General features: G+C 39.6%; 1 protein-coding gene across 6 annotated transcripts in view; it reads right to left on the bottom strand.

The window, feature by feature from the left end:
* Positions 1-23,044, bottom strand: part of COL12A1 (collagen type XII alpha 1 chain) — a 130,719-nt gene that overhangs the window by 26,705 nt on the left and 80,970 nt on the right. For all 6 annotated transcript variants that reach the window (XM_021092374.1, XM_013992820.2, XM_013992819.2 and 3 more), the window contains 14 exons: positions 22,600-22,729; positions 19,969-20,088; positions 18,769-18,915; positions 16,395-16,511; positions 16,099-16,245; positions 15,262-15,336; positions 13,503-13,642; positions 10,860-10,983; positions 10,551-10,694; positions 7,273-7,437; positions 5,682-5,720; positions 5,447-5,585; positions 2,299-2,441; positions 1,870-1,979 (listed from right to left, as the gene is read on the bottom strand). In XM_021092374.1, coding sequence (XP_020948033.1) covers positions 1,870-1,979; positions 2,299-2,441; positions 5,447-5,585; positions 5,682-5,720; positions 7,273-7,437; positions 10,551-10,694; positions 10,860-10,983; positions 13,503-13,642; positions 15,262-15,336; positions 16,099-16,245; positions 16,395-16,511; positions 18,769-18,915; positions 19,969-20,088; positions 22,600-22,729 — 1,740 coding nt within the window. The remainder of the gene's footprint in view (positions 1-1,869; positions 1,980-2,298; positions 2,442-5,446; positions 5,586-5,681; positions 5,721-7,272; positions 7,438-10,550; positions 10,695-10,859; positions 10,984-13,502; positions 13,643-15,261; positions 15,337-16,098; positions 16,246-16,394; positions 16,512-18,768; positions 18,916-19,968; positions 20,089-22,599; positions 22,730-23,044) is intronic.

Below are 23,044 nucleotides of genomic sequence, written 5' to 3'. Positions count from 1 at the left end.
AGCTCAGTGGGTGAAGGATCTGGCATTGCCATGAGCTCTGGTGTATGCCACAGATGCAGTTCGGATCAGGTGTTGCTGTGCCGGTGGCATAGGCCAGCAGCTGCAGCTCCGATTTGACCCCTAGCCTGAAACCTACATATGCCATGGGTGCAGCCCTAAAAAGACACACATAAAAAAAACAAATAAAAAACGGAATGCCAAAAAATAATTACCTTGATTTACAATAATTAATGACTGTCACTATAGACCTCTGCAAAACACTGTCTTATTTTGCTCAAGAAAAATGAAGTATTTGTTGTAAGCTGGAAATTAAAAAATAATAATTCCTAAATATTTGTTTATCAGTTGGTTAATAGAGGGCTGAATTTCTCATATATTCAGTGGGTATGAAAGAAAAATAAAGGTCTTTTATTTAGGAAGTTACTCAAACTTAAGTTTAATAGCTGTCTCAGTGAGCCAAAAACAATTCCTAAGAATTTTTCCAGATTCAGCATCTATTATCAGACAAGGAGCAGTTGAAGCTAGTAAAAATGAGAATTTGCTTTCTCAAAAAAGCATGCATGTTCCTGAACTTTACTGAAAGTCTGCACACTGTTAAGCTAATATGCCTTTACTCAGAGATCTCTTCTCTTCCATCATAGTTTCTTTTTTTGGGGGGAAACTTTTTTTAAGGTTTTATAGCTGCACCATAGCATATGGAAGTTCCCAGGGTCCCAGAATGAATCTGAGCCACAGCTACGGCAACTCCAGATCCTTTCACCCACTGCTTGGGCAAGGGATCAAAGCCAAGCCTCCACAGCAACCTGAGCTACAGCAGTCGGACACTTAACCCACTGTGCTAGGGCAGGAACTCCCTTCCATCACTGCTTTTTGTGCCTCACTGATGTGTGGCCTTGCTGAGCCCCATGATGACAGTCCCTTGTCACCCTAACCAAGAATCTGATCCACGGATCCAAAGAACATTCCAGAAAGAAACCAAGATTCTCAGGAATCGAATCAGGAGAAATCCAGCTAAATCTGCCCTAAGTACAGAAAAGTTCTTCAAGTTTCACTTGAAAACCAGACTGAACTGGAAATACTGGTCTTCTGTGTATGGGGACTGACTTTCTGAACACCACACTGGAGAAATTTTAGACCACTTGTGTGACAAGTGGTCTTCCTCCTGTTAACATAATCCAGTGATGAAGAAACACCATCAAATGTCCACTCCTAACCTAGACTGTTCTTTCATTTTGAGTGATGCCAACTTCAGCACTCTTATTTGTCAATTAATGACCCTTTAGAAACCTGACTGTAAGTTTCTATTATCCTCTGATGCTGAGATCCAAAAAAATTAAGATCATCAAGAAGAGACAATCTCCTAAGAATGTATCTTGGAACTTGTAGTAAGAATCTGTAGAGAAGCTATAAACTCATAAACATTTATCTTAATTACTTTAGTAAGTAATGATAACTTTTGGATGGGCATGTTTGTAACTTTTCAATACATGAGCAAGTGGAAGCAGCCTACTATGCTCTATAAAAGAATAGTTTTTTCAATTAATACAAACCACAAAACTAAGCTTTTGACATAAAATGACAAAGGTTCAAAATAAAATGGTAGGTAGAAAAAATGGGCATACAACATGACTCAAATTCTGAAAAGACATTAGCATAAAAAATCAAAATGTTAATAGTAGTTATCTCATGCTCAGCAGAATTATTTAAATTTTCTCCTTTGAATTAATCAACTTCTCTGAAGTAAGATATTGTTCTTAAGAGACACAGCTATGTTTCTACCAGTTTAACATGACATTTTAATAAATAATAAAGTAAATTTTAAGTCATACACTTTTTTCTATAAACAACCAGCTGGTGTTATGTTTTTACCTTATGAAAACTTCCATAAAATAATGTCTTCACTTCATCTGTGTCAAATGTAACAGTTTGCACCTCACCCCTTGTATCCTTGTTAAAGAATGATAACGTCTTGCTAGAAGCTGTAACCAACACATAATTGTTAGTAAATCAAATGCTATCAATACTCTATACTGAAAGTATTAACAATGGTTCTTGTTGGAGAGATCTCTAAAAAATTAAAAAATTTTAGTTAACATAAAATGTAATTCAAATATCTAATGATATATCTTTGAAATTTTAAACATAAAAGCATACAAGTAATATCTGCATTTACAAGGTTCTTAAAGAGAATCACATATATCCGGAAGATTCTTAAAGAGAAAAGAGAAGGAAAGGAAAAACATAATCAAAAATATGTCTCTAGGAGTATGAGCCTTAAAGTAAGATAAAAATCCTTACGATCTGCAATCACTCCAACTTGTGGTTTGTAATCTCTGTCTGTGATTTGCCAGATTGCAAAAGGGTCACTGGGAGTTTCTGGGAGAAGTCTGAATAATAATATAATCGTATATGAAGGAGGGAGTCCATTTGGATGTAGTTCTCTGTTGGATAAAAAATATTAATCAACTAATTAATAAAGATTTCTCCTCAGAAATAGAGGCTATTTTTTCTTTTCTTTCCCTCTTTTTTTTTTTTTTTTTTTTTTAGGGCTGCACCCATGGCACATGGAAATTCCCAGACTAGGGGTCAAATCGGAGCTGCAGCTGCCAACTTACATCACAGCCACAGCAGTGCAGGATCCAAGCCATGTCTGCCTACACAACAGATCAAGGCAACGCCAGATCCTTAACCTACTGAGCAGGGTCAGGGATCAAACCTGCATCCTCATGGATACTAATTGGGTTAATCTATTTTAAATCTTTGGATCCAAGTCTCATTGCAGGTAGTATTAGGAACCATGTATTATATATATAATCTGGCTACATATTAGAAGGGGAAAATGTTAGGAAAGACCTCAAAATAACAAACACTAAAGATCCATAATGGAAGCTGTAATAGATTATTTGTAATCTGATAAGGTCACAGAAGTCTGGGAAAGTGCCAAATAGTCTATCTTCCTATTAATACATAATTTTCTCGGGACACATAGAATTTATTCAAAATTATATAATTATTTTAGAGTGATAAACATTATATCTATGGATGTAATTGAAAGAGAACAAATCTTACTAAATATATTTAATTTCCAATGTCAGGGGTATGAGATCATAAGTAAGATGGCCTAAGGTTTTAATTTCTCCCTCCCTATCTCTAACAGTTACACTTTCAAATTCCTCCCTTAAAATCAAATAAATCCAATAATCTCCAGAAGCTCACTGTTCCCCCAAACCAAACCAATAATAAACGTTAAGGCCAGGAACATGTGCAAACGTTTAGTGTTGATAAAGTGATGTGAGTCAATTAAAAGGAAATGCTTCTTGGCTCTGAGGCTGTTAAACATAAAATGTGGTCCATGTGTCCTTCTCGAGTTGAGTCAATCTTCACTCTGGGAGAATCTTTGAAGCAGAATTAATGGTTTTCTGTCTGAGACCATTTAATAACACTTTCTTCCTGAAGGTAGGAAAAAGGTTTTGATAATCCACTCTTGGACAGAAGAGAATTCCCCCACAGATTTCGACAGAGGACACAGAACATCCCTTGAGGTTTCATGTCCTAGAATGGACTGCTAATACTTCTGGAATATAGTGCTGCCTTATTTCCTTTTTTTTTTTTTTTTGCTCTTTAGGGCCGCACCCATGGCATTTGGAAGTTCCCAGGCTAGGGTTTGAATCAGAGCTACAGCTGCCATCCTGCATCAGAGCCACAGCAAAGGGGGATCCGAGTCACACCTGCAACCTACAGCACAGATCATAGCAACATTAGATCCTCAACCTACTGAGAGAGGCCAGGGATCAAACCTGCATCCTCATGATACTAGTCAGGTTCTTAACCCTCTGAGCCACAACAGGAACTCCACTGCTGCCCTATTTCTTAAAATATATGTTCTGGGCAAGCTGACATGGCACCTTCTGTATTTTCAAAAACCTACCATCTTCATAATATTCCATGTTAAAAAATACTATCTTCTCCTTATTAATTCATCTCTCACAGAGCCCATTTTTCTCTTTCTTTTTTAGTTAATGACTGATCTTGGAAAAAAAGCAAAAAAACTTGATTGCTCTCATGCTTCTTTCAGCCGCAAGCTCTGAATCCTGAGACGACGGTAGGCTGTCGTAAGTGAAAATGTAGGAACCATATCTTGAGGTGACATCATTAAACACTGGGTATTCAGAGTCACTGGAAAGTTTAAAACTGGGAACCAATGTGGTAAAAACCATAAAACAGTTAGGAACTTACAGGGCAGCCACATTACAACAATACAATCTGTGCTCTCTTAAATTAGTTTTGGTTTTATTCTGAATTTTCCATCAGCTTTCCCAAAGCATTTCAAATTTCAGACATGATTATCTGACCCTGAAAGTTTTATTTCTTCTTGTTCTTTCTCTCCATAAATTGCCAAACACATATTTTTCAACATTCAAGTGCTTTCCCTCTGATGAATAAAAAATACATATTTTGGTTATCAGACCCAGGTACAAACTTTCCTCAAGTAAAATGGCAACATCCAGAGCTACTCAACAGATCACCAGAGCACCAGCCAACAAAAACTAACTGCTGCCTGTGGGATCAGAGACAAGCAGGACGGCCGCAGCCTTTCATCTCCTGCAGTCAGAAACGTTAGGAACAATGCCTGTTCTCACTTTGCACTGAGTCCATCCAGGTCCTGTGCACCCATGGAGAAATATTCAAAAGAATAATTTGCCTCCCTCTCTAAACAACCACCCTTAGAAGAAGCATAACCACAACCCTAGCCTCAAATTCAAAAGGATCTGTGATCCATAATATTTCAGAAACAGGATGAGATTCTTGGGTCTGAGAGTAGCAGGCTTGAGTCCCAGATTCCAGTGTGACCTAATGGAAGACACTCAATCCAGCTGCACTGCAGGAAACTAAACCATGTCATCCATAGGCCTGTTTCAACAACCCCAAATGCTGGGGTGCTAAGGAGACAGCAAAGATTCCAAGAACCCCAAAAATATATCCGGGTGGCTGGAAGAAAAAGGACCTCCACAGTTTCCACTGTGGTGCAGGGGGTTAAGAATCCGACTGCAGGGATCCTGTTGTGGCTCAGTGGAACACCACTAGTATCCATGAGATGAGAATACGGCATTGCCGTGAGCTGCCGGGTAGGTCACAGACGCAACTCAGATCCTGCGTGGCTGTGGCCATGGCTGTGGCCTGCGGCTGCAGCTCTGAGTCTACCTCTAGCCTGGGAACTTCCACATGCTGCTGGTTGGGCCCTAAAAAACAAACAAACAAAAGAATCAGACTTCAGTGGCTTGAGTTGCTACAGTCATAGGTTTGATCCCCAGCCCAGCACAGTGGGTTAAGGATCTGGCTTTGCCACAGCCGCAGCTCAGATTCAAACCCTGATCTGGGAATTTCATGTGCCATGAGTATGGTCATTAAAAAAAATAGAAACAGCAGCACTTATTGTCGCACTTACGCTGTAGGCTGATTCACAAAGGCGTTCTTCTGAAGCCTGTAAGCTGAGTAGCTGGGGAAAGACCCTGACTCCAAAGAGACACCTTGTACGGAGGCAAAATTCTTTTCTGTCAGGTTGTACGCTTCAAGCATCTTAAAACCTTTACATCAGAAAGGAAAAGATTGAAATGAAGTCATTTAAATTATTTTATTGGTTGAATCCTGGAATAAATTAGCCCGAGAATACGAATGCTTACCCGGTGAGGTGTAGCCATCCAGATAAATAAGAGGACAACCTGCAATGCACAGTGTTGTTAAGCACGATTTCACCACCAAGGTGTACAGACATCACACGCACACAGAAAGCAACCGCATACACACATCAAGTAGCCAAATGGTTCATCCATTTATAAGACATATCAATCTAGCCTTTTATAAGTTTTGTGTGGACTTTCTATGTGTAGGAGAAATTACGCTATTGACCACCATAACCAATGTTATCAGAACATTCGCTGTACAACTGGGACTTTATAAGTTCCTGAGAATAGTAGACAGACTTAAAGGGTAATATTTTCAGATGATGTTCACCAGATTACAGAACTTGTCTCCCAGGAGACTTTAGACAGATGCAAGGGGAGGAGCAATTTGTTGCTATCCAACCCTCTTCTCTGCCAAGCCCTGGAGGCCCGTGCTGGCTCCCAAACATCACAGCCCTGGGTGTGGAGTGAGTCTCACCCTGGCCCCAGAGCTGGGGCAGCGGAGGGCTACATCCAGGACCCCTGGAGTGAAAGGAGCAGTTGGTCCTCCTAGCTCCATTCTGAGCTGCAAAATAAGCTTTACAGTAAAGCACTGACATCTGTTTACTACTGCTTCTTCTAATCAGAATTCTGAGATTTTTTGTTTGTTTTTTCAGCGCCACATCTGCGGCATATGGAAGTTCCCAGTCTAGGGGTTGAATCGAAGCTACAGCTGCCAGCCTACACCACAGCCACAGAAACTTGGGATCCGAGCCATGTCTGTGACCTCCACCACAGCTTATGGCAACACTGGATCCTTAACCCACTGAGCAAGGCCAGGGACCGAACCCTCATCCTTATGGATACTAGTCGGGTTTGTTAACCACTGAGCCACGACTGGAATTCCTGAGATCTTAATATAATATTTAGTAGGAGAAAACATAATACTCCTAAAGCATAACCCTGCCTAGGATCAGGGGTCTAGACCAGTCATATCACTGTCTCCAACATCTACTACCTCAAGAATCAGAAATCGTGGATGGGGAGGAGGACAAATCAACTTAAATTATCAAAACTTTTGTCCTTTGGTGTATTTTAAAAGTTAAACTTGAGGTATTGGTATAACAAGAAAAATCTACAGCCAAATAAACAAATGGAAACAAGTGAATTTCGGCAGCACACACACACACACACACACACACACACACGTCAGTTTCTTGGTGACTCTCTTGAAGCACGGATGTTGACAGGACAAGTACTGATTGATTACTAATAGGGAAAACTTCCACCTCAGAGAATTGCTTCCATATATGCACTTCTAAGTTGAAGATTAATGTTCTTAAATGTCACAGGCATTGGGATGGTGGGAAAAGGATATATTACAACACTTGATTTCCATACAAGGAATATTACATCTTCAAATCTAAAAACGGACCTCTGACAAGCACAGTCAGCATGATCCCAATAGGAACAATGACTCATCAGGGTCTCACACGGTTTCCCAGGATCTATTTATGTGCAGACTTGATCTTGTATGGGATGGAGAGTTGTCTACTAAGTAGTTATGTTTCCAAGCAAGTGAGACTAGGGATCCCTAGGAACCATGACTTACTTGAAGTGGCAGTTTCACAGACAAACGTGATGAGGTTGTCCTCTATCTTCTCAAAAGATTCGAAGTCATCCACGATGAACACATGCCGCTCACTTGGTTTGCTGGCGATGTTGGCAAGTTCATTGTAGTCGACGTCGGCCACACCAACTACAAAGACACTGAACCCTACAGAGCAGAGTTCGTAGAGAAAATCACACATCCTTTTTCTGTCCTTTGTTTTTTTAACAATTCCAAATAAAATCTTATCAGAAATGAGGCAGTATTCTTTCAGGTTATGCAGGAAGTCCTTTTAATTAGCATAAACGCTCTAACAAATATGGACTTTTTCCAGGTCTTCCTATTTTCTGGCTTAGAAAATTCAGTTCATTAGATTTCCTACAACAAAATGCTAACAATGGAAATACGAACATTTTAATAGCAGGATGACTTAATGTGGTACTCATTTCCTTCCACAGATGCACAGATTTAATATACTCATTAATTCTGTAGCTGTCTTAGGCAACATTAACATTTCAAGCTTATGTGACTCAGAAACCAACAAAGGGCTCATTTTAAACTTGGAATTCCTGAAACTGATTTACTCAACAAATCCTGACCACTTTCAAAACGGAATCTACAATTTCTACCAGTAAAACACTTTCACTGACTTAGACTCATACAAATAAAGTTCTCATTCTAAAAGCATAATCTGACAGTAGAAAAAAAGAGATTTATTTACATTAAGAATTAGTTACTTAAATAGAAATAAAGTAACTTGAGGAGCAAGCATTCACAATCCCAAAATTAAATCAATAGGGAGCAGAAAATAGGTAGAAATCTGCTCAAAGGGCATAACGTTATGAAAAGATCAGTGCAGAGGATAATCTCTATTGTAAGAAAACAGTATGACTTAGCACTCATCATGACTCATACGTGTAGCCAAAGAACCCTGTATATGCAAGGCAACAAATTCCAGGTAATGAAGTAGTTTACAGTTAGTACCACAATAAGTCATGCATAGCAGAGAGTTCTCTCAACTACGTCCCCCTTGGACCCCACCTGGGGAAAAGTGTTAATGCAAGTACAATAAAGACCTAGTTTCACACACCTACAGCCAACTAATCTATGACAAAGGAGGCAAAAATATGCAAAGGAGAAAAGACAGCCTATTCAATAAGTGGTGCTGGGAAAACTGGACAGCCACATGGAAAAGAATGAAATTAGAACACTCCCTAACACCATACACAAAAATAAACTCCAAATGGATTAAAGACTTAGATATAAAACCAGACACTATAAAACTCTTAGAGGAAAACATAGGCCAAACACTCCGACATAAACAACAGCAACATCTTCTCAAATCCAATAAAAACAAAAATAAACAAATGGGACCTAATCAAACTGAAAAGTTTCTGCACAGCAAAGGAAACCCTAAACAACACGAAAAGACAGAATGGGAGAAAATCTTTGCAAGTGAATCAACTGACAAGGAATTCATCTCCAAAATTTATAAACACCTTCTGCAGCTCCATACCAAAAAAACAAACAACCCCATCAAAAAATGGGCAGAAGATCTAAACAGACAGTTCTCCAAAGAAGACATAGGGATGGCCAAAAACCACATGAAAAGATGTTCAACATCACTCATTATTAGAGAAATGCAAATCAAAACCACTATGAGGTACCACCTTACACCAGCCAGAATGGCCATCATCCAAAAGTCTACAAACAATAAGTGCTAGAGAGGGTGTGGAGAAAAAGGAACCCTAGTACACTGTTGGTGGGATTGTAAATTGGTGCAACCACTGTGGAAAACAGTATGGAAGTGCCTCAGAAAACTAAATATAGAACTACCATTTCATCCAACAATCCCACTCCTGGCATCTATCCAGAGAAAACCATGACTCGCAAAGACACACGTACTCCAATATTCACTGCAGCACTATTTTCAATAGCCAAGACATGGAAACAACCTAAATGTCCATCGACAGAGGAGTGGATCAAGAAGATGTGGTACATTTACACAATGGAATATTACTCAGCCATTAAAAGGAATGAAATACCGGCATTTTTAGCAACATGGATGGACCTAGAAATTATCATGCTAAGTGAAGTCAGCCATACAATGAGACACCAACATCCAATGCTTTCACTGACATGTGGAATCTGAAAAAAGGACAGACTGAACTTCTTTGCAGAACAGATTCTGACTCACAGACATTGAAAAACTTATGGTCTCCGGAGGAGACAGTTTGGGGGATGGGGGGATGTGCTTGGGCTGTGGGATGGAAATCCTGTGAAATTGGATTGTGAGGATCATTATACAACTACAGATGTGATAAATTCACTTGAGTAATAAAATTTCATATATATATATATATATATATATATATATATATATCCCCAGATGTATTAGATGTGGAAAGACTGATACAATCCACCTTAATCTGACACCTCTCCATAGGATTTTGAGAAAATTAAAAGTAGTAATTAAAAATTAAACAAACTAGATTTTTGTATCATAAAAAAAAGATCTGGTTTCTTCACAGCACTAACACACACACACACACACACACACACACACACACAAATGGCAGGTAAAAGTGGCCATAGCTGAATAAGCACTGTGGATTGCATCTACATAATTTTTCCTGATTGTGATATTGTACTGTAGTTTCGGGTCTTTCTGAATCATTTCTTACAAACGCATGTAGAAACTACAATGATACAAAAAGTTTAAAAAAAAAAAGACCTGGTTTAATCTCCAAAAATCCTAAATAACTAATCAAGGCAGTGCAACAACAAGGCTCCCAAGACATCTGGCTGCCAAAATCTACACCAGCGACATCTCCCTGAGGCCTTGCCAATCTTCTGCAGTCAACCTTCCAGCAGTCTGCTTTGGGTCGGTCTCTGCCAAGACATGCTAAACGTGATGTCTCTCCTTGCACAGGGTTAAACCAGCATCAAGATCCACTTCTGCTACAGCAGGAGGCCTTCTTGAGGATCACTCCAGTATAGGTGTCTGGAGCCTTCCAGCCACTATGGGGAAACAGTTTGCTCTTGGAGACACCCCTGAAGCATGTCTTGGACAAAAAATACACCATGTCATTTTTGAGCAATTATCAAACTATTCCATAATTAAATGTAAGCTAACATTAGAAGGATAGGGAATACAGAGTGAAAGAGAAACAATAAAGTAAATTCAGCATTTTTTGGTTTTGGCGATCTTTCCTGGACACTTAAAACTGGGGAAATAAGAAGTTGCAATCATTAGGCCTCAAAGGTGTGCCATTCCTCACCTGACTGCTGGATGATCAAAGCTGCCTTCTTGACCTCATCCTGGGACCGACCATCCGTAACCACCACCAGCACCTTGGGGACATTCTTCCTCATCCCACTCTCCCAGGTCAAGACCTTCTCCTTAATAAACGTGAGAGCCTTGCCTGTAGAAGGCAGCATAGAACATTTCAGGGTCATCTTAGTGCAAACTCTCCAGAAGCCAGGAGCCACACCCAACTGGTAAGACTTTGAATGTGCAAGTTGCACTCAGCCTATCATTCCAAAGGCTTTGGAGAGTCTAGGTCAATGTACACGCTGATCAGCTGTACCTGTTCTTGTGTTTCCTCCTCGGTACTGAATATTCTGGAGGGCTCCAAGGGCCAGAGCCTTGTCATTGTAGGTGTTCAGCTTAAACTCAGACTTGACCTCGTCACTGTACTGCACAAATGAGACCTAAAAGGAAATGTGGTTTGGCAGTGAGGGTAAGTCTCTTCTTAGATTTCAACTTTCAAGTGATTTCCCCTAGCTGTAGAATGAGGACAGAAGTGTCAACCTGGCGGAATACTGTAAGCTCTTTATAGCCAATATAGTAACAGGACTCCTGTTGTCTCATTAAATCTCTGATCTTCCATGAAAGTGTCCATTAATTGATGTTAATCATGCAGGTAAACTGTATATCTTCTCTAGGATGTAAGAAGGGATGGGAAAACCAGCAGAGCAGTGAGGCTCCAGGATTAGAAATGAGAACATACCATCTTGAGCTCAAAGGTTGGCTAAGCAATTGGTTCTCAGCCAACTGAGCCTTCCCACTGACTATACGTAATCTTCATGGTAATATAAAAATGTCACATGTGTGATAATAGTCAGCACTCATCACAAATTTAGTAGCAGTGTCATTTAGTGAAAAGAATACAGGCTTTGTAGTTAGGATTCAATGGGCTCAAATCCTAGCTCTGCCAATTAATAGCTTTGATATTGAGTAAGTTCCCAACATCTAAGGGCCTTTATTTTTCTTATCAGTGAAATGGAGATAATTATATACTTACTTTATACAGTTGTTTTAAGGAGTAAGAATTATGTATATCCAAGTAGCTGGCACACAGAAGTTAATAAAATATGGTAGCTTTTTAAATTAGTTTTTATCAGAAATCTTAATTTCTAAAAGGATTTTTAAAATGGCTTAGTTGCTGATATATTACATTAAGAACATAGCTAGCCTGACATTTTACTCTTCTTGGGTTAGAATAACATCCACAGGATTATTTGGGAATTTGAATTTAATACATTCCATAAAGTACTCTTCCATAAAAGAATACATGATTTGTTTATGAAACTATTTGTGGTTTATGTCAAAATCACTTATTTCCATAACATCTCTAAGATGTCACGATGAAGAGGTCCAAACTGCCAAAATAAAGAAGAAAATTCACCAAGAGGAATAGGGAGGGAAAGAAGATAATTTAAAAAAAAAAACAGTAATTCAATATAGTCTCTTGCCTTTATCATCAACATTTAGGCAGACAAGAATCACACATATCATGAAATATAAAGTGATACATGCTACAACAGCAACATAGATATAAGCCTTCAGGAGTATGGGATGCCTAAAATGATCAAGGAAGCCACTCCCAAAAGCTGGAATTTGAAGTGGGTCTTCAAGGTTACAGAATCCAAGAAGTAGTGAATAACAGAGCCGCTGGCCCCAAGTGTTAAGAGTCTATGAGTATGTTAAGAGTGGAGAATTCTGAGCTTTAAAGGTAGCTCAGAGCTAAATGAGAAAGTAATCTTTGAGGTGTGTCATGGAAGGAAAAATTTTTCTAAGTTCCCACTCTAGGAAAACAAACTTGGAGAGATTCCAAAGCAAGATAACTGTGGTTATCCTTGTAGGAAAACAGATGAAATTTCCTTTGAGTCAACAAGGGCCACTCTTCTGGTCAGCCAATGTCATGACGGAAGGGGCAGCAGGGTTCCACATACACCCACTCCAGTCCCCATTCTCCACTGAATCTTCTGACTTACAGAGTATGACAATCACAATGCATTTAACTTCCTGACCATGAAGGGATCTTTCACGAAAATATATCATTGTCAGAAGTTTCAAGCAGGAAGTTAAGAGTCAGGATCTCCTAAATTCTCCAAGAGGAAAAACTTAGAGGTATGTTTATTTTTCTATTTATTTATCATTTACACCTTAAGTCCATCCCCAAAATACATGTGTAAAGAAAACAGATGGACATTTAGATTATTTCCATGTCTTGGCTATTGTGAATAGTGCTGCAATGAACATATGGGTGCATGTGTCTTTTTCAAGGAAAATTTTGTCTAGATATATGCCCAAGGGTGGATGACTGGGTCACTTCACTGTACAGTAGAAAATTGACAGAATACTGTAATGGAAAAAAATAAAAATCATTAAAAAATTAAAAAAAGAAAAGAAAATAGAAAATAACAAATTAAAACAGAGTTTATAGTGAAGACTTTCTTCTTAAAAAGTTTGAAGGTTCCACATATGAGTGATCTCATAGGATATTTGTCTTTGTCTGACTTACTTCAAAAATGATACAAAAGGACCGACAAAACAGAAAGAGACTCTGTTTCAAAAAAGATTTTGAAACCAATATCATGGTTACCAAGAGGGAAATGTGGGGTGGGAGGGATAAATTAGGGGGTTGGGATTGACATATTCACACTACTATATATAAAGCAGATAAGTAACAAAGACCTACTGTGTAACACAGGTGTTCTACTCAATACTGTATAATAAGCTAGATGGGAAAAATCTGAAAAAGAATGGATGCATGTGTCTGTATGTGTGTATACGTGTGTGTGTGTGTGTGTGTGTGTGTGTGTGTGTATTTGATTTGCTTTGCTCTATACCTGAAACTAACATAACATAGTAAGCCAATTACATTCCCATAAAATTAAAAAAAAAAAAAAGTTTGAAGGAAATAGCAAGATGAAACGACACTCACCTGAATTCCAGCAGGACTGATTTCATCAAAGGCCCCCACAGTATTGAAGATAAATTTTACCACTTTGTTAAAATTATCATCCCCGATACTCCAAGAGGCATCAGTCAAGAACACAATATCTGCCTTGGCCCCCTTGCATACTGGGGAGAAAGCACAGAAGCAGCCTCGATTTTCATAAATTCTTCAATTCAAGTGAAGTCATGTCACTGAGAAACCCCTGGCTACTACTCCAAGTGGAGTCCAGCAGCTCCAGCATTGCCTGGGAGCTTCACAGAAATGCAGAGTCCTGCCCCCCGCAACTTCCTTAGTGCAAATCAGCAGGAAAAGATGCCAGATGTCTCACACACATAATAATGTTTGAAAAATGTCCTCTAACTGGCCCTCAATTTCTGCTCTGGAATCACTCAATCTGCTTAGATCCACGTGCAAACAAAGCTCTCTCCTCATGGGATTCTTCAAGTAGCTTCAAACAGTAAATGAGGAGGGAATCAAAGGAAAAACAATGCACAGAAACTAAAAACAGTCATCAATGAGTCTGGAGATTCTGTCTATAATTACCAAAGATTTGGTGCAAATAAGCTGACTTTTTACTTTAAATTAGGCCACTAGAATCTGATGGAGGGAGGGGATGGATAAAATAAACATTTTTAATTTAAATCTTCACACTAAATTCTGAAAATAAAAATTTAACATCATTGTAGCCATAAAAACTGAACACACAAACTGTACAACACCAAGAATGAGCCCTAATGTAAATAAGGACTCTGGGTGATCAGGAGGCACTAATATAGGTTCACAGAGTATAACCAATGTCCCAATCTGGTGAAGGTGCTGAGAGGCGGTTGTGGGGGGGCGCTTGTATGGGACTTCTAGGTACTTGCAGCTCAATTTTGCTGTGAAGCGAAAACTGCTCTAAAAAATAAAGCCTACTAAGAAAAAAAAAAAGTAAATGTCTTTAAGCCAAAATGATTTACTGAATTCCTTTTAATAGTCTAGTTTAAAGAAACTCAGTACCATTTTATCCTATAACAATACACTTTTAACTTTTACTTTTACTAGTTTCATAAGTCTGATAAGGTCATAGCATTCTAGAGCCTTCGAAGATAAAAGAAAAATACTTTAAAAATCTGAAATGCTTTCAGTGAAATGCTGCAAACAGAATGTGGGCAAAGAAGAAGCCAATAGTTAATGAGCTGAAACTTAATTTGATGCAGCACTAAGCACCGCCCCAGATTACTGAGAAACTAGTCTTAATAGTTCAGTGTATGCCTTTTTACCAGTTCACTGCAAATGACAATTATGTCTCAGACTTTGGTGAATGGAAGTATTTTAGCTTTGTGGAACCCAGGGCCAGGAATTCAGCTCAGAAGCCAGAAATTCCAAAGCCAAGGGCTCCAGGGGTTATGATGCAAATTTAGCCCAAAAGGTTCCCGGTGCCTACTGATGCCAGCAGCCCACAGAAAGAAAGACCCACCACGTGACTGACTTATGTAAGGTATTAAGAGACGTTCAGCTACAAAACTGAGAAAACAGTTTGAAGAGCTGGAATGGTATATGACTGGTTTTATTCACACTACAATGTGCCTGGAGGGGCAGAAGAGCAAATTACTGCTAATCTTTTCCTTTAATCTAAAAAATCTTTGGCAGGAATTATAAATCAGAACTGCTCTCTATCAACTGTAAATTATGTATAGGCTGCATAAACAAGAAGGCTTTCAATCCCCATGGGCTGTGTGTACTGCCTGATCAGGGCACTCACCTTCACGGGCAGGTGGAATCGTTGGAGGTGGAGGAGGTGTGGGTGGCTCTGTAGGGGCTTCTGTTGGTTTTACAGCTAGAATTAAAAATAATAATTAGAGGCATTCCCATTGTGGCTCAGTGGCAGTGCATCCAACTAGTATCCATGAGGATGCAGGTTCAATCCATGGCCTTGCTCAGTGGGTCATAGATCCAGCATTCCGGTGAGCTGTGGTGTAGGTCCCAGAGGTAGCTCGGATCTGGTGTTGCTGTGGCTGTGGCCTGCAGCTGTAGCTCCAATTGACCCCTCGTCTGGGAACTTCCATATGCCACGGGTGCAACCCTAAAAAGCAAAATAATAATAATAATTAGAAAAACACAACATGTGCACATTTCATATCCCAGAAAGTAAACTATAAGAGCCATTTATTTCCTCAATAACAAATCAAGTCTCACTGGCACTGACATGCTGGGAATTCTATGTTGTCCAAATGTGGTACCACTGGTAGTCATTCAACACTGACTACAGCTGTGGGAAGTGAAGCCCAGATTCACAGGGAGAAGGTAAGATTGTCAGATCCAATCAAATGTCCCAGGGTCACTAATTCACCTTCTCATCCATCAGCCAGAGCCAGCTCTCCCTCCTTCAGTCTCTCCTTAAAATTCTGCCAACTGTTTTGGGGCAGCACAGATTTGCTGCAGATAAAGGTGCTGAACCAGACAGGCCTCAAGACCATGCCACCACGTCATCACTGCTGCTTGGAAGAAGAAGTGTCCACACAGGACTCACTCAGGTCTTCCCCAGTCACGGCAATTCTAAAGCGTTACAGAAACCCTTCCAGGTGATGCAAAAACTTACTAGTGTGCTCTTTGACAGAGACTCCGGGTCCTTCAAGATTTGGTGTCTGCACAAAGACAGTGACACCATAATCATTGTCTGGTGACAGGCCAGTAAAGCAGTGGCTGGTTTCTGATCCTCGCACTGTAATTTCCTGCCCTCTCGTTCCTGATTAGGGTGACAAAAGAAAATGCCATCATTGCCATTAATTGTATTTAAAGACATATAAATATATAATTTTATAAACATAACGAGGTCTTTACTGAAATTTAAAATGTTGCCACTCTGTGCTCCAGTTCATTTTTCTGGACACGTACCATCTGAAGGGCTTAGTTTCAGCCTGTAGGAAGTGGCTGCCCGATGAGCTGACCACCTGACACAGAAAGTGTCCCACCCAACCTGGTAAGTTTTCAGATCTGTCACATTCAAATACACTACAAAAGAAAGAAAGAGATTCACCTCATAAATAATGCAAAAAAGCATACTTTTAATCATAATGCAATTTTAAAATTTCCACCCTGGTTGAAAAAAATAATGTCTAAAGTTTCCCATTATAAAAAACATACATGAAACATACATGGAAACACGGTACAGCCAAAACAGACCTCCCTTTCTATCATGGATTTTCGAGGGAAGGAAATTCCACATTCAGGCAGACCTAGGCGATCCTGCAGACTCCATTCCAATAAAGCAAATATTGGTGCAATAAATCGAGCCCCACAACTATTTTGGTTTCCCAGTGCATATAAAAGTTATGTTTACACTATACTATAGTCTATTAAGGGCGAAATAGCACTATATCTAAAAAATCATGTTCATACTTTCATTAAAAAAAAAAAACTTTATTGGACTTCCCATTGTGGCTCATCAGGTTAAGACCCCACCTAGTATCCATGAGGATGTGAGTTCAATCCCTGGCCTCACTCAGTGGGTTAAAGATCCAGCGTTGCCATGAGCTGTGGTGTAGGTCACAGACATGGCTCAAATCCCGTGTTGCTGTGGCTGTGGCGTGGCTCAAATCCTGTGTTGCTGTGGCTGTGGCGTAGGCCAGCAGCTGCAGCTCTGATTCAACCCCTAGCCTGGGAACTTCCATATGCCACCAGGTACAGCCCTAAAAAGACCACACACACACACACACACAAAAAAAAAAAAAAAAGACAAAAAAAAAAAAACTTTATCGCTAAAAAAATGTTAACCATCATCTGAGACTTCAGCAAATTGCCATCTTTTTGCAATAGTAACATCAAGATCACTGATCTCAGATCACCATAACAAAATAATAACGAAACAATCTAAAATATTACAAGAACTATCAAACATGACACAGAGCACAGAGATATGAAGTGCGCAAATCCTGTTGGAAAAAATGGCACCAGCAGATTTGCTCCATGCCATGATGTCACAAACCGTCAATTTATAAAAAATGCAGCATTTGAGAAGTGCAATAAAGCCAAGTGCAATAAAATGAGGTCTGCCTGTAGGCCATCCTGACACTGTGAATGCCAAAGACATCTCAGGAAAAATAATTAGAAATGTTTCTAAAAGGCTATCTGCTAAATCCTTAAGCAGTTATTAAAGCACTTGGTGATAAAATCTCTCTGTTAGCTGAATCAGTCATCAGAGCATGGCTGTGAAAACTTTCAATTAGACCAATGCGTTTAGGTAATATATGTTTAACATCAAACATCAAGAAAAACCACATAGCATCCCAACTCTAACCTTACAGATTATTCATCAATGAAATCATAATTTCTATAATTTTTGTCTTTTAAAGCTCAATGTATTTTATATGAAATAAGCATATCTCATATATATATAGTGTACTTGATTATATTACCTAAGTATTTGTTTAGTTTGACACAAAAGAGTTACCTACTCAAGGCTGAGTAAACATGCATATGTTACAAAAGAAAATTAAAACTGACCTCATGAATGCAAATAGAGATTCTCATAGTAAGTTAAGTAAGTCAGAGAAAGACAAATACCATATGACAACACTTATATGTGGAATATAAAATATGGCACAAATGAACATACCTACAAAACAGAAACAGACTAATGGACATAGAGAACAGACTTATGGTTGCCAAGGGGAAGGGGAGAGGGGGTGGGATGGACGGGGAATTTGGGGTTAGTAGATGCAAACTATTACATTTAGAATGGATGAACAATGAGGTCCAACTGTACAGCACAGGGAACTATATCCAATCTCTTGGGACAGAACATGATGGAAGATAGTATAAAAAGGAACTGTATACATATGAATGACTGGGTCGCTTTGCTATACAGCAAAAATTGGCACAACATTGTAAATCAACTATACTTTAATAAAAAGTAAATAAAATGGGAGTTCCCATCGTGGCTCAGTAGTTAATGAACCCGATTAGTATCCATGAGGATGCAGGTTTGACCCCTGGCCTTGCTCAATGGGTTACTATGGCTATGGCACAGGCTGGCTGCTACAGCTCCAATTCAGCCCCTAGCCTGGGAACCTCCATATGCTGCAGGTGCGGCCCTAAAAAAACAAAAGACAAAAATAAATAAATAAATAGAATTTTTAAAAAATAAAAATGCACCTTTAAGAAGATCCACCCCAAAAAATACAAATTAAAAAATTAACAATTGAAACAGACTGACCTCAGAATTTATACTACACTTTTTCTTAAAACCAGGCAAAGCGAGGGGACTCACGTGTAGTGCCCTGGTCCGCCAGAGGGGCGCTGAGTCCAGAATCATACTGAGCATACACATTGACGTCATAGGTGGTGCTGGGGTTGAGATTGTGCAACGTGTATGATGTCACTTCTCCAACAAAGACTTCCATGGGCTCGTTGGAACCTTTAAAAACAATCACAAAAACACAAAGAAATATGCCATCCCTAGTCTGCAATTTTGCTTAAAATCAAATACCTTATCACAAACAGTCGTAGGAACAGCAGCCCTTCAGCACTTGCTCCCTATAAGGTGTGCTCTATAATGTGGTGCCTATAAGGCTGTGGGCAGAGACTGAATCCTCTTCCTGGCTATTTTCAAAGCCTGGCACACTGCCTAGAATGTAGCAGGCATGTAATTAACATTGCTTTAATGAATAAATCATCACACGGTCCACTACCCTAGATGCTCAAGCCTCGTCTCTAAGCTTCACTTTGCCAGCATAGTGCGCTATACATTCTAGGTGCCCACTTGACATTTATCTGTTGTAGTAAAGATTTAAGGACATCTATCTTGCACCCCATTCTATGCAGTGCAATTGCTGAAAGTCCTCCCCTTTTAAGTTCTTGCTCCATTTCTTTCACAGGCTCACATATCTGTCCTCTTGCCTTCTCTCCTTTATATTTTTCTAGTTCGCACCCTTCCTGGGTGCATAGAAGCTACCCCAACAAATTTAGTCCAAGAGTCTTTTTCTTCCATTTTGCTAAACATGTAGACAGAACATGGAAAGAAAGATGGCAAATAATTTAATAGAGGTGACATCCAAATTAATAGAGATGAATGTGTCAGTGGGAAGTTGCAAGCAAGCATGTCATAAACTAAAATACACATGCCCTAAATGGAATAATACCTTGATATGATGGGAAAAATACAGAAGTTTATATTGATTAAATATGCATTATTTCACAATCCTAAGAACATATCAGTTGTTTGAACACAAACAGCTTCAACTTGTGAGATTTTATGAACCAGGTCAAACATTTTAGTCATGAAAATTAATAGGAGTTGCATCTATACCAATGATCATTCTATTTCCAGAAACATTATCTCTGGTCAGAGAGGACCAGATGTAGTAACTAAATTATTAGGAGAATCTAATTGTGGGGATACCATAAAGAACACATTCATGCACAAATATCCCTCCAAAGCATTCCTACAATGATGAAGATGCTTCCTTACCCACTGGCTTGTACACAATTTTATATCCAAGGACTGGAGAGGGTGAAGGATCCCAGGACACCCTGAATCTCGTATACCACTCGTCAGAGATGTGTATGTTCTGAGGAGGAAGTAATCCCACTGAAAACAAACATTGGCACACATTACTGACCTTTTATTGACAAACCAGGAGAGCGTGGAACTTTATGAGCACTGACAGCGAAGCCCCATGAGAGCAAGTTAATAAAATCCCATAATGTCCTGCTCCAGGAAACAATGAAGAGGCATTGAAATGTTCCAAAGAGGGAATTCCCCTCATGGCTCAGCAGAAACGAACCCATCTAGGATCCAAGAGGACGTGGGTTTGATCTCTGGCCTCGCTCAGTGGGTTAAGGATCCGGAGTTGCAATAAGCTGTGGTGTAGGTTACAGATGCGGCTCAGATCCCTCATTGCTGTGGCTGTGGTGAAGGCCAGCAGCTGCTCCATACAACCCCTAGCCTGGGAACTTCCATATGCCACCAGTGCAGCCCTGAAAAAAAAAAAAAGAATGGTCCCAAAGAAAGCTTAGTAGCTTTCCAAATTCAAATGGTAAATCAAATGGACACAGGAAGTGGTGATTTCCAAAGCTGGTATGTTATACGATGCAGAATTATAGAAAATAAAAGAGACCTATACTATTTCTTTCTTTTTTTTTTTTTTTTTTTTTTTTTTTTTTTTTTTTTTTTTTAGTGGCTGCATCCACAGCACACAGAAGTTCCTAGGCCAGGAACTGAATCTGAGGCATAGCTGCAACCTAGGATGACAATGCCAAATCCTTTAACCCACTGCCCTAGGCTGGGATAGAACCTACACCTCCCCGTGACCTGAGCCACTGCAGTTGGATTCTTAACCCACTGTGCCATAGCAGGAATTCCACCATTTTTTGCATGATTACAGATTGTTAGAGCCAACACGTTACCATGTAAGTAAGATATACTTTGCTCCAGACCACACAGCTCTAGCAGCTAAAGTGAGGTGCTCCTCCAGAGCTATTTTATCCTCTACAATACAACCTAGAGTAAATCCTCAGGCCTCCAGGGCAATGCTGTGAGAAAGCCGGTTAGTCAGCCACTGAGTGTAATTCACAGCATCACACAAATAAGGACTTCAACATCAAAAACTTTTTCACCAGAGACATCAGAAGTGGCTTTGGCCTTTTCTGAAAAATTCAAGATCTGGCAGAGATGTTTTATATATATTTTGATTAAGCTCAAAATTCTGAAATATGCCATTTCCTCCAGAAAAGTACCAAAATAGATTCTGTAACCTAAAAGTTAAAATGGGAAGCTGTTAAATTAAAATCATTTTGAGTCACTAGAGTCTCTGTTGGCTCCATTCTGCAGACAATAGGTGTTCATAAATGTGCAAATTCCTTGCCTAAAATACTCTGGTCCCACTTTTCTCTCAGGAGCTTTCAAATGTTGCCTCTCCCAAATCCTGTAAAGTCATCAAAACTGTTTAGGTATAGAAGGAGTTTGGGCAACTAAGTGTAGCAAGGAACATCACTAAGTGAAGTGGAAGAGTATTATCAGAGTTCCCACCATGGCTCAGCAGAAAAGAATATGACTAGCATCCATGAGGATTCAGGTTCAAACCCTGGTCTCACTCAGTGGGTTAAAGATCTGGCGTTGCTGCAAGCTGTGGTGTACACCAGTGGCTACAGCTCCAATTCAATCCCTAGCCTAGGAACCTCCATATGCCGCAGGTGCAGCCCTAAAAAGACCAAAATAAAAAAAGAGTATTATCAATACCTCCCAGCACAGGAACCTAAAAGGCCAAGGGCCCAGCCTGCCCTCATGCTCAACCAGGACTCTCAGCTGCAAACCAGAACTTCAGCAGGTCCAGGCCACATCTCAGACAGATTACAACAGTATCTCTGTCTGGGGGTGATACGCAGGCATGAGCCTTTTTAAAGTTTGTCGGGTGAATCCAGAAACCAAACTGGAGAACTCAAGATCTAAACCATAAGAAACTGTCACCCATGTAAGCTAGAAAAGGGGCCAGGACCTGGAAATTCTTGGTAAAATGACTTGGTACAATAGCTAAAATTTTTTTTTAAAAAAAGCTAAAGTTGTAAAGACAGAAGATGATTGCTAATTATCTTGCCTCTTTTTTATGGCTTAAGATTCAATGGCTGGGGTTCTCTTGTGGTGCAGCAGGTTAAGGATCCAGTGTTGTCATTGCAGCAGCTTAGGTCACTGTTGTGGCATGGGTTTGATCCCTGGCTCGGGAACTTCTGCATGCCATGGGTATAGCCAAAAAAGAAAAAAGAAAATATTCTACGGTGATGGGGTGGTTTTTGCTGATACCTAACTGACTGGGTTAACAGCTGTGGCCTTAACTGATATCACACAAACTAAAACATTATTCACAGACTGTGCAATGGTTTTCCAAAAAAAATAAAACTATCTAAAGCAAAGCAAAATATGTAGATTTTTGTCTCATTTTCCTTCTTTTAATGGACCTTTAAAAAATTAAAAACACATTCTATTCTGGTATCATTTTGACAAAATTCAAATATCTAATCAACTGTTAACACATTATTAGTGTCTGAGATGTATATGCTCGAACACTCCCCAATTTAAAGATTATTAAAGGTATAAGACATTTACCAGTTCTTCCATTTCCTGTCAAATGGCCTCCATCTCCATCTTCATAAACAGCAATAACAGTAATTTTATACGGGGTATCAGACTGCAGGGGCTGTAGTATTACATTATTTCTTCTGCCTGGGACTGTGGTCTGCAGGGGAAGTTAAATTACAGAGTTATCATCAGCTGGAGGACTTCCAGGTCAATGTTTCTTGGATTCCCACATAGAGTGGTGTTTTCCTCATGGTTTTTGTTGCGTGATGCCCATGGCAAGGCATACTGTCTATCCTGCTGCTGTGCAGCAAGGAGAATAGTTGTAAAATAGTTGTCAAATCCCCCATCAGCTACCACCCAGTCTTGTGGCTCAGCATCTTAGAAGGGAGCTGTGAGGATGAAAGGCAGTGGCTGGATGTTGCCTCTGCCCATGTAACTGAGCCCTGCTCCTCCCCTCCCCTCCCCATCCTGC

The sequence above is a fragment of the Sus scrofa genome, chromosome 1 (assembly GCF_000003025.6).
Source record: "Sus scrofa isolate TJ Tabasco breed Duroc chromosome 1, Sscrofa11.1, whole genome shotgun sequence".
Classification (NCBI taxonomy): Eukaryota; Metazoa; Chordata; class Mammalia; order Artiodactyla; family Suidae; genus Sus; species Sus scrofa.
Note: the sequence above shows the minus strand (reverse complement) of the source record. Positions and strands in the feature narration are given on the sequence as shown.